Genomic DNA, 14,679 nt, shown 5'->3' with positions numbered 1-14,679 from the left:
GATCTTCACCGCCGGACCATCCCGGAACTCCTCGTGATGTCCAGGATCTCATCCGGGACTCCGAACAACCTTCGGTAACCACATACTATTTCCCATAACAACTCTAGCGTCACCGAACCTTAAGTGTGTAGACCCTACGGGTTCGGGAACCATGCAGACATGACCGAGACACCTCTCCGGCCAATAACCAATAGCGGGATCTGGATACCCATATTTGCTCCCACATGTTCCACGATAATCTCATCGGATGAACCACGATGTCGGGGATTCAATCAATCCCGTATACAATTCCCTTTGTCAATCGGTGTCTTACTTGCCCGAGATTCGATCGTCGGTATCCCAATACCTCGTTCAATCTCGTTACCGGCGAGTCACTTTACTCGTTCCGTAATGCATGATCCCGTGACTAACTACTTAGTCACATTGAGATCATTATGATGATGCATTACCGAGTGGGCCCAGAGATACCTCTCCGTCATACGGAGTGACAAATCCCAGTCTCGATTCGTACCAACCCAACAGACACTTTCGGAGATACCTGTAATGTACCTTTATAGCCACCCAGTTACGTTGTGACGTTTGGTACACCCAAAGCATTCCTACGGTATCCGGGAGTTGCACAATCTCATGGTCTAAGGAAATGATACTTGACATTAGAAAAAGCTCTTAGCAAACGAACTACACGATCTTGTGCTATGCTTAGGATTGGGTCTTGTCCATCACATCATTCTCCCAATGATGTGATCCCATTATCAATGACATCCAATGTCCATGGTCAGGAAACCATAACCATCTATTGATCAACGAGCTAGTCAACTAGAGGCTTACTAGGGACATGTTGTGGTCTATGTATTCACACATGTATTACGGTTTCCAGTTAATACAATTATAGCATGAACAATAGACAATCATCATGAACAAGGAAATACAATAATAACCATTTTATTATTGCCTCTAGGGCATATTTCCAACAGTCTCCCACTTGCACTAGAGTCAATAATCTAGTTCACATCACTATGTGATTGTAATGAATCCAACACCCATGGGGTTTGTTCATATCTCGCTTGTGAGAGAGGTTATTAGTCAACGGGTCTGAACCTTTCAGATCCGTGTGTGCTTTACAAATCTCTATGTCATCTTGTAGATGCAGCTACCACGCGCTACTTGGAGCTATTCCAAATAACTGCTCTACTATACGAATCCGGTTTACTACTCAGAGTCATCCGGATTAGTGTCAAAGTTTGCATCGACGTAACCCTTTACGACGAACTCTTTTACCACCTCCATAATCGAGAAAATTCCTTAGTCCACTAGTTACTAAGGATAAGTTCGACCGATGTCATGTGATCCATTCCTGGATCACTATTGTACCCCTTGACTAACTCATGGCAAGGCACACTTCAGGTGCGGTACACAGCATAGCATACTGTAGAGCCTACGTCTAAAGCATAGGGGACGACCTTCGTCCTTTCTCTCTCTTCTGCCGTGGTCAGGTCTTGAGTCTTACTCAATACTCACACCTTGTAACACAGCCAAGAACTCCTTCTTTGCTGGTCTATTTTGAACTCCTTCAAAATCTTGTCACGGTATGTATTCATTTGAAAGTACTATTAAGCATTTTTTATCTATCCTTATAGATCTTGATGCTCAATGTTCAAGTAGCTTAATCCAGGTTTTCCATTAAAAAAAATTCAAATAACCCTGTATGCTTTCCAGAAATTCTACATCATTTCTGATCAACAATATGTTAACAACATATACTCATCAAAAATTCTATAGTGCTCCCACTCACTTCTTTGGAAATACAAGTTTCTCATAAACTTTGTAAAAACCCAAAATCTTTGATCATCTCATCAAAGCATACATTCCATCTCCGAGATGCTTACTCCAGTCCTTGGAAGGATCGCTGGAGCTTTGCATACTTGTTAGCATATTTCAGGATTGACAAAACCTTCTGGTTGTATCACATACAACCTTTCCTCAAGAAAATCGACGAGGAAACAATGTTTTTTGACATCCTATCTGCAAGATTTCATAAATAATGCAGTAACTGCTAATATAATTCCAACAGACTCTTAGCATCGCTATGAGTGAGAAAATCTCATCGTAGTCAACTCCTTGAACTTGTCGGAAAACATCTTAACGACAAGTCAAGCTTTCTTAATGGTGACACTTACCATCATTGTCCGTCTTCCTTTTAAAATCCATCTGCACCCAACAGCCTTACGACCATCAAGTAGTTCTTCCAAAGTCTATACTTTGTTTTTATACATGGATCCTCTCTCAGATTTTATGGCCTCGAGCCATTCGTCGGAATCTGGGCCCACCATCGCTTCTCCATAGCTTGTAGGTTCATTGTTGTCTAGCAACATGACTTCCAAGACAGGATTACGTACCACTCTGATGTAGTACACATCCTTGTCATCCTACGAGGTTTGGTAGTGACTTGATCCGAAGTTTCATGATCACTATCATAAGCTTCCACTTCAATTGGTGTAGGTGCCACAGGAACAACTTCTTGTGCCTGCTACACACTAGTTGAAGTGACGGTTCAATAACCTCATCAAGTCTCCACCATCCTCCCACTCAATTCTTTCGAGAGAAACTTTTCCTCGAGAAAGGACCCGTTTCTAGAAACAATCACTTTTACTTCCAGATCTGAAATAGGAGGTATACCCAACTGTTTTGGGTATTCTATGAAGATGCATTTATCCGCCTTGGGTTCGAGCTTATCAGCCTGAAACTTTTTCACATAAGCGTCACAGCCCCGAACTTTTAATAAGCGACAGCTTAGGTTTCTCTAAACCATATTTCATACGGTGTCATCTTAACGGAATTACGTGGTGCCCTATTAAAGTGTATGCGGTTGTCTCTAATGCCTAACCCATAAACGATAGTGCTAATTCGATAAGAGACATCATGGTATGCACCATATCCAATAGGGTGCATTTATGATGTTCGGACACACCATCACACTATGGTGTTCCAGGCGGTATTAGTTGTGAAACAATTTCCACAATGTCTTAACTGTGTGCCAAACTCGTAACTCAGATATTCATCTCTATGATCATATCACAGACATTTTATCCTCTTGTCACGACGATCTTGAACTTCACTATGAAATTACTTGAACCTTTTAATAATTCAGACTTGTGTTTCATCAAGTAAATATACCCAGCATCTACTCAAATCATCTGTGAAGTAAGAACATAACGATATCCACTACATGCCTCAGCACTCATTGGACTGCACACATCAAATGTATTACTTCCAACAAGTTGCTTTCTTGTTCCATCTTTACTGAAAACGAGGCCTTTCAGTCATCTTGCCCATGTGGTATGATTTGCATGTCTCAAGTGATTCAAAATCAAGTGAGTCCAAACGATCCATCTGTATGGACTTTCTTCATGCATATATACTAATAGACATGGTTCGCATGTCTCAATCTTTTCAAAAGCGAGTGAGTCCAAAGATCCATCAACATGGAGCTTCTTCATGCGTTTTATACCAATATGACTCAAGTGGCAGTGCCACAAGTATGTGGTACTATCATTACTATCTCATATCTTTTGGCATGAACATGTGTATCACTACGATCGAGATTCAATAAACCATTCATTTTAGGTGCAAGACCATTGAAGGTATTATTCAAATAGACAGAGTAACCATTATTCTCCTTAAATGAATAACTGTATTGCGATAAACATAATCCAATCATGTCTATGCTCAACGCAAACACCAAATAACAATTATTTAGGTTTAACACCAATCTCGATGGTAGAGGGAGCATGCGATGCTTGATCACATCAACCTTGGAAACACTTCCAACACATATCGTCATCTCACCTTTAGCTAGTCTCCGTTTATTCCGTAGCCTTTTATTTCGAGTTACCAACACTTAGCAACCGAACCGGTATGTAATACCCTGGTGCTACTAGGAGTACTAGTAAAGTACACATTAATATAATGTATATCCAATATACTTCTGTCGACCTTACCAGCCTTCTCATCTATGAAGTATCTAGGGTAGTTCTGCTTCAGTGACCGTTCCCCTCATCTCAGAAGCACTTAGTCTCGGGTTTGGGTTCAACCTTGGCTTTCTTCACTAGAGCTGCAACTGATTTGTCGTTTCATGAAGTATCCCTTGTTGCCCGTGCCCTTCTTGAAACTAGTGGTTTTACTAACCATCAACAATTGATGCTCCTACTTGATTTCTACTTTCGCGGTGTCAAACATCGCGAGTTGCTCAAGGATCATCATGTCCATCCCTGATATGTTATAGTTCATCACGAAGCTCTAATAGCTTGGTGGCAGTGACTATGGAGAACCATCACCATCTCATCTGGAAGATTAACTCCCACTCGATTCAAGCGATTGTAGTACTTAGACAATCTGAGCACATGCTCAACGGTTGAGCTTTTCTCCCTTAGTTTGCAGGCTTAAGAAACTTGTCAGAGGTATCATACCTCTTGACGTGGGCACGAGCCTAAAATCCTAATTTCAGCTCTTGGAACATCTCATATGTTCCGCGACGTTTCAAAATGTCTTCGGTGCCTCAATTCTAAACCGTTCAACATTACGCACTAACTATCACATAGTCATCAAAACGTGTATGTCAGATGTTCGCAACATCCACAAACGACGCTCGAGTTCAGCACACCGAGCGGTGCATTAAGGACATAAGCCTTCTGTGCAACAATGAGGACAATCCTCAGTTTACGGACCCAGTCCGCATAATTGCTACTATCAACTTTCAACTAAATTTTCTCTAGGAACATATCTTAAACAGTAGAACTAAAGCGTAAGCTATGACATAATTTGCAAAGACCTTTTGACTATGTTCATGATAATTAAGTTCATCTAATCAAATTATTTAATGAACTCCCACTCAGATAGACATCCCTCTAGTCATCTAAGTGATACATGATCCGAGTCAACTAGGCCGTGTCCGATCATCACGTGAGACGGACTAGTCATCATCAGTGAACATCTCCATGTTGATCGTATCTACTATACGACTCATGTTCGACCTTTCGGTCTCTTGTGTTCCGAGGCCATGTCTGTACATGCTAAGCTCGTCAAGTCAACCTGCATGTGTAAATCTGGCTTACACCCGTTGTATGCGAACGTTAGAATCTATCACACCCGATCATCACGTGGTGCTTCGAAACAACGAACCTTCGCAACGGTGCACAGTTAGGGGGAACACATCTCTTGAAATTTTAGTGAGGGATCATCTTATTTATGCTACCGTCGTTCTAAGCAAATAAGATGTAAACATGACAAACATCACATGCAAATCATAAAGTGACATGATATGGCCAATATCATCTTGCGCCTTTTGATCTCCATCTTCGAGGCGCGGCATGATCACCTTCGTCACCGGCATGACACCATGATCTCCATCATCGTGTCTTCATGAAGTTGTCTCGCCAACTATTACTTCTACTACTATGGCTAACGGTTAGCAATAAAGTAAAGTAATTACATGGCGTTTTCATTGACACGCAGGTGATACAATAAATTAAGACAACTCCTATGGCTCCTGCCGGTTGTCATACTCATCGACATGCAAGTCGTGATTCCTATTACAAGAACATGATCAATCTCATACATCACATATATAATTCATCACATCCTTTTGGCCATATCACATCACATAGCATACCCTGCAAAAACAAGTTAGACGTCCTCTAATTGTTGTTGCATGTTTTACGTGGCTGCTATGGGTTTCTAGCAAGAACGTTTCTTACCTGCGCAAAAGCCACAACGGTGATATGCCAATTGCTATTTACCCTTCATAAGGACCCTCTTCATCGAATCCGATCCTACTAAAGTGGGAGAGACAGACACCCGCTAGCCACCTTATGCATCAAGTGCATGTCAATCGGTGGAACCTGTCTCACGTAAGAGTACGTGTAAGGTCGGTCCGGGCCGCTTCATCCCACAATGCCGCTGAATCAAGATAAGACTAGTAATAGTAAGCAAATTGAACAAATCATCACCCACAACTACTTTGTGTTCTACTCATGCATAGAATCTACGCTTAGACCTAGCTCATGATGCCATTGTCGGGGAACGTAGGAATAATTCAAAATTTTCCTACGTGTCACCAAGATCAATCTAGGAGATGCTAGCAACGAGAGAGAGGGAGTGCATCTTCATACCCTTGAAGATCGCTAAGCGGAAGCGTTACAAGAACGCGGTTGATGGAGTCGTACTCGCAGCGATTCAAATCGCGGAAGATCCGATCTAGCGCCGAACGGACGGCGCCTCCGCGTTCAACACACGTACAGCCCGGGGACGTCTCCTCCTTCTTGATCCAGCAAGGGGAGAGGAGAAGTTGAGGGAGAACTCCAGCAGCACGACGGCGTGGTGGCAATGGAGCTCGTGGTTCTCCGGCAGAGCTTCGCTAAGCACTACGGAGGAGGAGGAGGAGGTGTATGAGGAGGGAGGGCTGCGCCAGGGAAGAGGTGCGGCTGCCCTCCCACCCCTCCACTATATATAGGGGCAAGGGGAGAGGGGGAGGCGCCCTAGGGTTTCCCCTAGGGGGCGGCGGCCAAGCAGATTGGATCTCCCTAGGGAAAATCCTAGAGAGACTTGCCCCCCAAGCCAAGCAGGTGGAGGCTTGCCTCCCAAGCCAGGTGGAGGTGCCCCACCTCCCCAAGTAACGTGGGAAATGGTGTGGGGGGCGCACCACCCCTTAGTGGGCTGGTTTGCCCCTTCCCCTTTGGCCCATGAGGCCCTCCAACACTTGTCGGGGCTCCCGAAACACCTTTCGGTCATGCTGGCCATAGCCTGGTACCCCCGGAACACTTCCGGACTCCAATACCCTTCATCCAATATATCGATCTTCATCGACGGACCATCCCGGAACTCCTCGTGATGTCCGGGATCTCATCCGGGACTCCGAACAACCTTCGGTAACCACATACTATTTCCCATAACAACTCTAGCGTCACCGAACCTTAAGTGTGTAGACCCTACGGGTTCGGGAACCATGCAGACATGACCGAGACACCTCTCCGGCCAATAACCAATAGCGGGATCTGGATACCCATATTGGCTCCCACGTGTTCCACGATGATCTCATCGGATGAACCACGATGTCGGGGATTCAATCAATCCCGTATACAATTCCCTTTGTCAATCGGTATGTTACTTGCCCGAGATTCGATCGTCGGTATCCCAATACCTCGTTCAATCTCGTTACCGGCAAGTCACTTTACTCGTTCCGTAATGCATGATCTCGTGACTAACTACTTAGTCACATTGAGCTCATTATGATGATGCATTACCGAGTGGGCCCAGAGATACCTCTCCGTCATACGGAGTGACAAATCCCAGTCTCGATTCGTACCAACCCAACAGACACTTTCGGAGATACCTGTAGTGTACCTTTATAGCCATCCAGTTACGTTGTGATGTTTGGTACACCCAAAACATTCCTACGGTATCCGGGAGTTGCACAATCTCATGGTCTAAGGAAATGATACTTGACATTAGAAAAGCTCTTAGCAAACGAACTACACGATCTTGTGCTATGCTTAGGATTGGGTCTTGTCCATCACATCATTCTCCCAATGATGTGATCCCGTTATCAATGACATCCAATGTCCATGGTCAGGAAACCATAACCATCTATTGATCAACGAGCTAGTCAACTAGAGGCTTACTAGGGACATGTTATGGTCTATGTATTCACACATGTATTACGGTTTCCAGTTAATACAATTATAGCATGAACAATAGACAATCATCATGAACAAGGAAATACAATAATAACCATTTTATTATTGCCTCTAGGGCATATTTCCAACACATAGCAATTACGATATGCATCTTATATCGATACCTAAGCATGTGAGCACGTACAGTACATAGAACTGAAACATCTATGAACGACATATATACGACTAGCACATATAGGAGTAAACGATGGATGAACAGTCCATACCCTCCGGTTGGCCAGGCCAATGCGGCGACGGCACCAGCAGCCTCGGCGTCGTCCGTGGCCTTCTTCTTGGTTGCGGCGTCTTCGACCATGTTGTCGATGTAGGGGAAGCAGAGGCGGGCGGAGACGGGGATGGATCGGGAGTAGTCGCGTCGAGATGCTCCCCAAAAACCTTATTGCCGTTCTCCCGGGCAGGATCTCGAACGACAGGGTTCTGGAGGCACCTGTTCTCCCGACCAACCGTGCACGCGGTCGCCGGGATGGAATCGTCGGAAGCAGCACATAGAGAGGAACAATAGATGACATCTAGGGTTGTGCGAGAGGGAGTGAGTGAACTGAGTTAGGGTTCACTCCACTAGCCAGCGCCTTCTTATATAGACCGGCAAAAATAAGCTTCGGCTCGGCTCATTCCCGCAACCCGCGGCGCGCGCGTGCGTCGTGACGAGGCGGGCGGCGAAGGAGGAGCGCGTGTATACAACTCCTATTCCCAAGCTCCCAATAGCAAGTGGTAGAGCAGCCCTTATAAAGAGGTCTCACTCTTCCTACTGTAGCAGTATGGTACTAAATTTCTCACCACTTGCCGTGCACATTCATGGGCCTTAGAGATTAATCAGGGCCTAAGTCCATCCATAATCCATCATATTGCACATGACGTTTATCTTTTTTTTCATGATAAAGAGAGCTTCCTCTCTGATCACAATGGCTTACATAGCATGCTCATCCAAGATAACGCCCACACGTGTGGATACTAGACATCCGCCCATACACCGTGTGTGGCGTGAGCAGGAGGCAACCCACACGGGCTGTGTGGGGGCGAACATTAGAATTGCCCACACGTGTGGGCGCAACTACTTCGTGCTACACGCCCAACAAGTATTACTCATCTCCACCCCGCGTGTGTGGCACGAAGCAAATATGCCCACATGTCCTGGCGCAGCTACGTTAGGTACCCGCATGATGATGATTTAGTTGCCATCCAGGATGGCAGATGTAGTTATCTAGGATGGCAAATGCAGTTGTAAAAGCATGGCAACTCTCTCTGTTTTGGTTAACTATAGTTGCCATGTCTAATTCATGGTAGTTGCTGCATGTAATCAAACCATAGTTGTCGTGTTTGATTAACTACTTGCCACATATGGTCAAACCATAGTTGCCATGTGTGTTTACCTAGTTGCCACATGTGGTCCAACAATAGTTGTCATGTATGGTTAATCACAGTTGCCATGTGTGTACCATGGTTGCCACGTACGTGCAACTGCAGTTGCCGTCTAGCAATGATCATAGTTGCCACGTGTGTTTACCTAGTTGCCACGTACGCGCAATTGCAATTGCCATCCAACAACATGCGAGTGTCGTGTGGGCGAAAAGCAGTTCGCCCACGCATGGATGGACTAGGTGGTGGCTGTGTGGGCAGAAACTAGTTCGCCCACACAGCGCAGCTGGCAAACCGCGTGTTGCGGGGCGTGTGGGCGAACTCTCCAACGCGCACACACACGATGATGCCCATATGGCACTCAAATTCTAACAGATTTCTTTAGAATTCGTGCAAAATAAAATTAACGTGGATCAAGACGTGTGGACAATGTGCAAATATGACACACGTGTGGGCATTATCATTTGGGTATAATTTAGCTTACGGAGTGCTCAGGCCCCGTAGCCTTAAATTTTGCTCCCAAGCGAAGTTCGTCAGATATTCACGGCCTATTTTTTTAATATATTTTTTTTGGAATTACTCCTAGCTAATAGGACAAGACCTGGTGTCCGACACGGTCCGTCTCACCATAGCCCGCGTGGCTGGACTTATCAAAGCCCGCCTCTGGCATGTCCGCGGCTCTCACCCCCAAACCCCTTGTTTGCGTGCGTCCCCAAAAAAGCCCCAGCTCACGACTGCTGCTGCTGCTGTTGTTGTTGTTGAACAATCGAACTGAATTGAACAGAATCAAGATCGATCTCAGTTTACTTTACCCCATCCGTCCATTACTTGTGGTGTCTATTACTAAACCGAGGTCCATCCATGGAAGAACTGATGAAGGAAGCACACGCCCTCTTCTGCGGCGGCTGGAGCATAAAAGAGTCCCAGGTGTTCATAAGCACGCTCCAGCATCTGCTAACGGCGGCGACCAAGACCGACGACCCTGACGCGGCAAAGACGACGAGGTGCTGGGCGACTCCCCAGCGGTGGCTGCTCACGCTGGACACGCCCTCGCTGCGCGCCGCGCTGTGGAACCCCTCGACCAAGGAGAAGGTGGAGCTCCCATCAATGGAGAAGGGCCTGCCCCAGAACTGCAAGTGCTTGCTGTCGCGCGAGCCCGGCTCCCGCGCCGGCTGCGTGGTGCTGGTCGTCGACGACGACGAGCCGGAGATCTGGTTCTGCCATGTCGGAGGCGAGCAATGGACCAGGCACGAGTACGAGATCATTGTCGAGAAACCACGGGGTTCACCCAATTTTCGCTTGGTGAAAAAAACAGTCTTTCGAAGAAGCAGGGTGTGCAACGAACCTCATCTCTCCCGACGAAGAAACAAGAACAGAATACATCTTGGAGGGACACAACTGGAAAAGAGTAAGAATACCAAGCGACGGGCATGACAACCATCGATTCCAGATACGGAGCATCGCCGCCGTCGACGGTAAGTTCTACTTCGACGTGACCTCCTCGAAGCTCGGCGTCCTCGACTTCGTCCCGGGCCCGACGTTCACCATGATGGACACCAAGGGAGCGAGAGTCGCATGGGATTCCTGGGAGCTGGCGTTCCCTCATCTGGTGGAGTCCCGCGGGAGGCTCTACCTGGCCAGCATCGCCCTCTACAAGATGGATTTCTCGTCGCTTGCATGGTCCAAGGTGGATCGCGTCTACGACCAGGTGTTCTTCTTGGGCGGGTTGCATTCCGCGGCGTCGTATTCTGCATGGGAGCTTGGTTTGACGCAGGGTAATGTCTACTATCTGGGGCCGTATGAGCTGCTCAACGTGTTCTCTGCCGGAGACAAACGTCGACCGCGCTCCAACTGCATACACGGGGCCGATCTGCCGGCTCCGCTGCAGGGCACATACGACGTGCTCGCCAGAGCTTGTGCTGGTTTCACTGTCGGCATCGGCAGTGGCTAGAATTTTCATTGTGCAAGGCTTAGCTACGTGTTCCGTCTCATCTGAGTATTTGGTTATGACGCTGTTCTGAGACAACTAGTTTAACGTACCAACATGTATATCTTCAGTCATTCCGGGATGTGTCTGTGAATTGTGATCACCTAATTAATATATATAATCCCCTTTCTTCAAATCAGTATATTTGCCTCTCTTTTTTTGGTTATCCATGCACATTGAGTTTAGCTTTCATTTCTTTTTTTATTTGTGAGGGGAAGGGGAGTTTTATTCTGAAGTTAACAAGCTCTGTTATAGACAGTTCTACCATGATCTGCCACTCTGTTCTGGTCCCTGTAAATTTTCATTGGAACAAACTCCCTACCGAGCACCGACCATAAGACTCTGATCTCTAAAATAAGATGACCATAAGCCAACAGATCAAGGCTGTTGAGAAATCCGATTGAATCACCACTGATTGCATGGAGCTCGGCTTCAAGAGCATTATCACAAAAGAATAAGTGACGGTACGCAGCAAAGATTACGCTCCCGTCATTCCTTCTTAATATCATACCTGACCCTGCCGTCCGAGGAGAAGGAGCCATATTTTTCTGAGGGCAGAACAACAATGTATGTGGATTGCAAATTTGGGATGGAATAATTTTCTATTTTTCCCTGTCCTGAATTCTAAAACTTACGAAAATCTCTGATTTTGCAAAAAATGAAACATAATATCAGGTCAAGCAAAGATTTGTGCTGCACAGATGAGATGACAATGATGAAACGGAGAAAGTTGCACCAGATTTAAGAGGCAAGTGGGGTGCTAAATGCTAAGCTTATTAACTCCTTGAGAACTTAACCGGGGAAGGAATTTTCCTATCGGAAAAGCTGTTTCAGCCATTTGGTGGTTGGCCTGCTCCTCTCATGTTCAACACTAGCTACTTGTTCTTGTCGAGCCATGCGAGAATTCCTTTCTCCGACTCCGTGAGCTCCTCCACTGGCTTCTCTCTAACCGAGCCTTCCATGAAACCAAAATAATCCTTGTAATTCCTCTTGTAAAAGTCGTCCAGCCTCTGGAACATATGAGAAAACAGCAGAACATAGTTAATTGCAACCACGGCATAGAAGCTCTTGTCGATCAATCTGTTGCTTCAGTAAACTTATGGTGATAAAATTAACAACATTCTAAAGAGGCTGCAACTGACTAAGGGTAGAAAGTCACAGCACATTTCAAACTTCCCTCAAGTTTTTCATGAAAAACGGAAAAGCAAAGGGACAATAGGCATAAAGCAACTGAAGCGATGAAATTAGGACCATATGGACCCAAGTGAGTAGTTGGAAAAAGGACTCATGATTTAACACTGAAATGCATAACAAAAGCAAAAGGCTTCTTCCATTAGACATATGATGGGATACCACGGAAACAAAACAATTGAAGGAAGGCCGCATACCTCCTTGTCATTCTTTTCTTTGTTTTCCTTTGACCTCTTCACATAATCTACACATATGCAGGCAGAATCATATGTGAACAGCACACTGACCACAAATACTAGACCCTGAAAATTGGACCAGATGCTTGCATACCTTGCAATAGCGCCTTTCTTGATTCGCTAGCCTCGGGTATGGCTGCGGCGGATGCCAGCAGAGTGAGGAGGCACCTCCTGTTAACTCCGTTCCTCTGAGCCAAGGTGACCAGATGCTTCGCCGCTGAATGATGAAGGGTTGAAGCTGCTGCGACCGGCCTTCTGATTGTGTCCATCAGTTTACCTGGAGGCTGAGCCATGGGATGAGATGAGTTTGCTCTCCAGTGTGCTCTCTTGATTTCCTACATGGCAGGTTGCTGCTACTTGATATGATATGATATGATGAAATCCTGGAATGGACCAAGGCCACAGGTTTTTCTCTGGACGGAAACAGACAGGGGCAAATCTGACAATATGCAGTCCTGCTTGGGTTTTGGACAAGTCACACGTCAGACTGTTTGATATGTATACCTTCTTCCATTAAATCTTTTTGCCTTTCCGGTATCTGCATTTTATTTTTATTTTTCTAGGCCACATATTTGAATTATTTTTCTTACCATTATCTCAGCATTTCCCAAACAAATTTCTAGTATTGCATTCTGATTAACAAAAGAAGCAAGAGAAAAGTCCCCTTGTCCACTGTCAGGGTACTGTACAAAATACTAGTACAAATTTGTGTATAATGATGTCCATTTTCTGATTTTTTCTGATTTTGCAAACATGAAACATACTGTCAAGCAACAATTTGTGCTACTGCACAGATAAGAAACAATGATGAAACAGAACAAGTTGCACCAGGTTTAAGAGGCAAGTGAGGTGCTATATGCTAAGCTTATTAACTCAATGAGAACTTCACCGCGGAAGGAATTTCCCTACAGAAAAAAGCTGTTTCAGCTATTTGGTTGGCATGTTCCTCCCATGTTCCAACACTAGCTACTTGTTCTTGTCAAGCCACGCAAGAATTCCTTTCTCCGACTCCGTGAGCTCTTCCGCCGGCTTCTCTCTGACCGGGCCTTCCATGAAACCGAAATAATCCTTGTAATTCCTTTTGTAAACGGCGTCCCGCCTCTGGAATATATGAGAAAACAGCAGCACAATTAGTTGCAACCACGCTGTAAAATCTTCTCGGTCAATTTGTTAGTCCAGTAAACTTATAGTGATAAAATTGACAACATTCTGAAGAGGGCTGCAGCTGATTTCACTTGAGACGTAAACTGGTATGATGGTTTGCAGGTTGCACAAGGTTTCCCTATTTTAATCAGAGATATCTACTGCAAAACAAACAAACTAGAACGTGTACTACGAGTAATAAGGGTAGAAAATTACAACACAGGTCAAACCATCCCCAAGTTTTTCATGAAAAATGAAAAAGCAAAGGGACAATAAGTATAAAGCAACAGAAGCAATGAAACTGAGAGCATACGGATCCAAATTAGTAGTTGAAAAAGGCTCATGATTTCGCAGAGAAATGCATATAGATTACTGACTCAAAACAAAAGCAAAAGGCTTCTTCCATTAGCAATGATTGGGATACCAAGGAAACGGTTGAAGGAAGGCTACATACCTCCTTGTCATTCTTTTCTTTGTTTTCCTTTGATCTCTTCACATAATCTACAAATGCAGGCAGAACTATTTATCTATCCAAGGTGAACAGCAAACCGACTACAAACATCGGATGCAATAAACCCGGAAAATCGGACCGGATGCTTGCGTACCTTGCAATAGGGCCTTTCTTGATTCACCGGCCTCAGGTATGGCTGCGGCGGATACCAGCAGAGTGAGGAGGCACCTCCTGTTAACTCCATTCCTCTGGGCCAAGGTGACCAGATGCTTAGCCGCTGAATGATGAAGAGATGAAGCTGCTGCAACCGGCCTTCTGATCGTGTCCATCAGTTTACCTTGAGGCTGAGCCATGGGTGAGATGAGTTTGCTCTCCTGTGTGCTCTCTTAATTCAATTCCTACATGGAAGCGTCGCCAGGTTGCTAGATGTTGAAATCCTGGAATGGACCAAGGCCACAGGTTTTTCTCTGGATGGAAACAGACAGGGGCAAATCTGACCACATGCAGAACTGTTTACATATGTATAAACATACTTCCGTTAACATTTTTGCTTTCCTGGTATCT

General features: G+C 45.3%; 2 protein-coding genes across 2 annotated transcripts; both read right to left on the bottom strand.

The window, feature by feature from the left end:
* Positions 1 to 11,768: 11,768 nt before the first annotated feature.
* LOC120961789 (uncharacterized) lies at positions 11,769 to 12,937 on the bottom strand. Its single transcript, XM_020345036.4, has 3 exons — positions 12,616 to 12,937; positions 12,483 to 12,529; positions 11,769 to 12,104 (listed from the first exon to the last, which is right to left on the bottom strand). Exons 1-3 carry the CDS (start codon positions 12,812 to 12,814, stop codon positions 11,970 to 11,972), a joined length of 381 nt encoding a protein of 126 aa, XP_020200625.1. The 5' UTR covers positions 12,815 to 12,937; the 3' UTR covers positions 11,769 to 11,969.
* Positions 12,938 to 13,226: 289 nt separating this feature from the next.
* Positions 13,227 to 14,599, bottom strand: LOC109786464 (uncharacterized). Its single transcript, XM_020345037.4, has 3 exons — positions 14,270 to 14,599; positions 14,119 to 14,165; positions 13,227 to 13,622 (listed from the first exon to the last, which is right to left on the bottom strand). The coding sequence occupies exons 1-3, from the start codon at positions 14,466 to 14,468 to the stop codon at positions 13,488 to 13,490; spliced, it is 381 nt and encodes a 126-aa protein (XP_020200626.1). The 5' UTR covers positions 14,469 to 14,599; the 3' UTR covers positions 13,227 to 13,487.
* Between the last annotated feature and the right edge of the window lie 80 nt (positions 14,600 to 14,679).

The sequence above is a fragment of the Aegilops tauschii genome, chromosome 4 (genome assembly GCF_002575655.3).
Source record: "Aegilops tauschii subsp. strangulata cultivar AL8/78 chromosome 4, Aet v6.0, whole genome shotgun sequence".
Classification (NCBI taxonomy): Eukaryota; Viridiplantae; Streptophyta; class Magnoliopsida; order Poales; family Poaceae; genus Aegilops; species Aegilops tauschii.
This window is presented reverse-complemented; position numbering and strand designations above follow the sequence as displayed.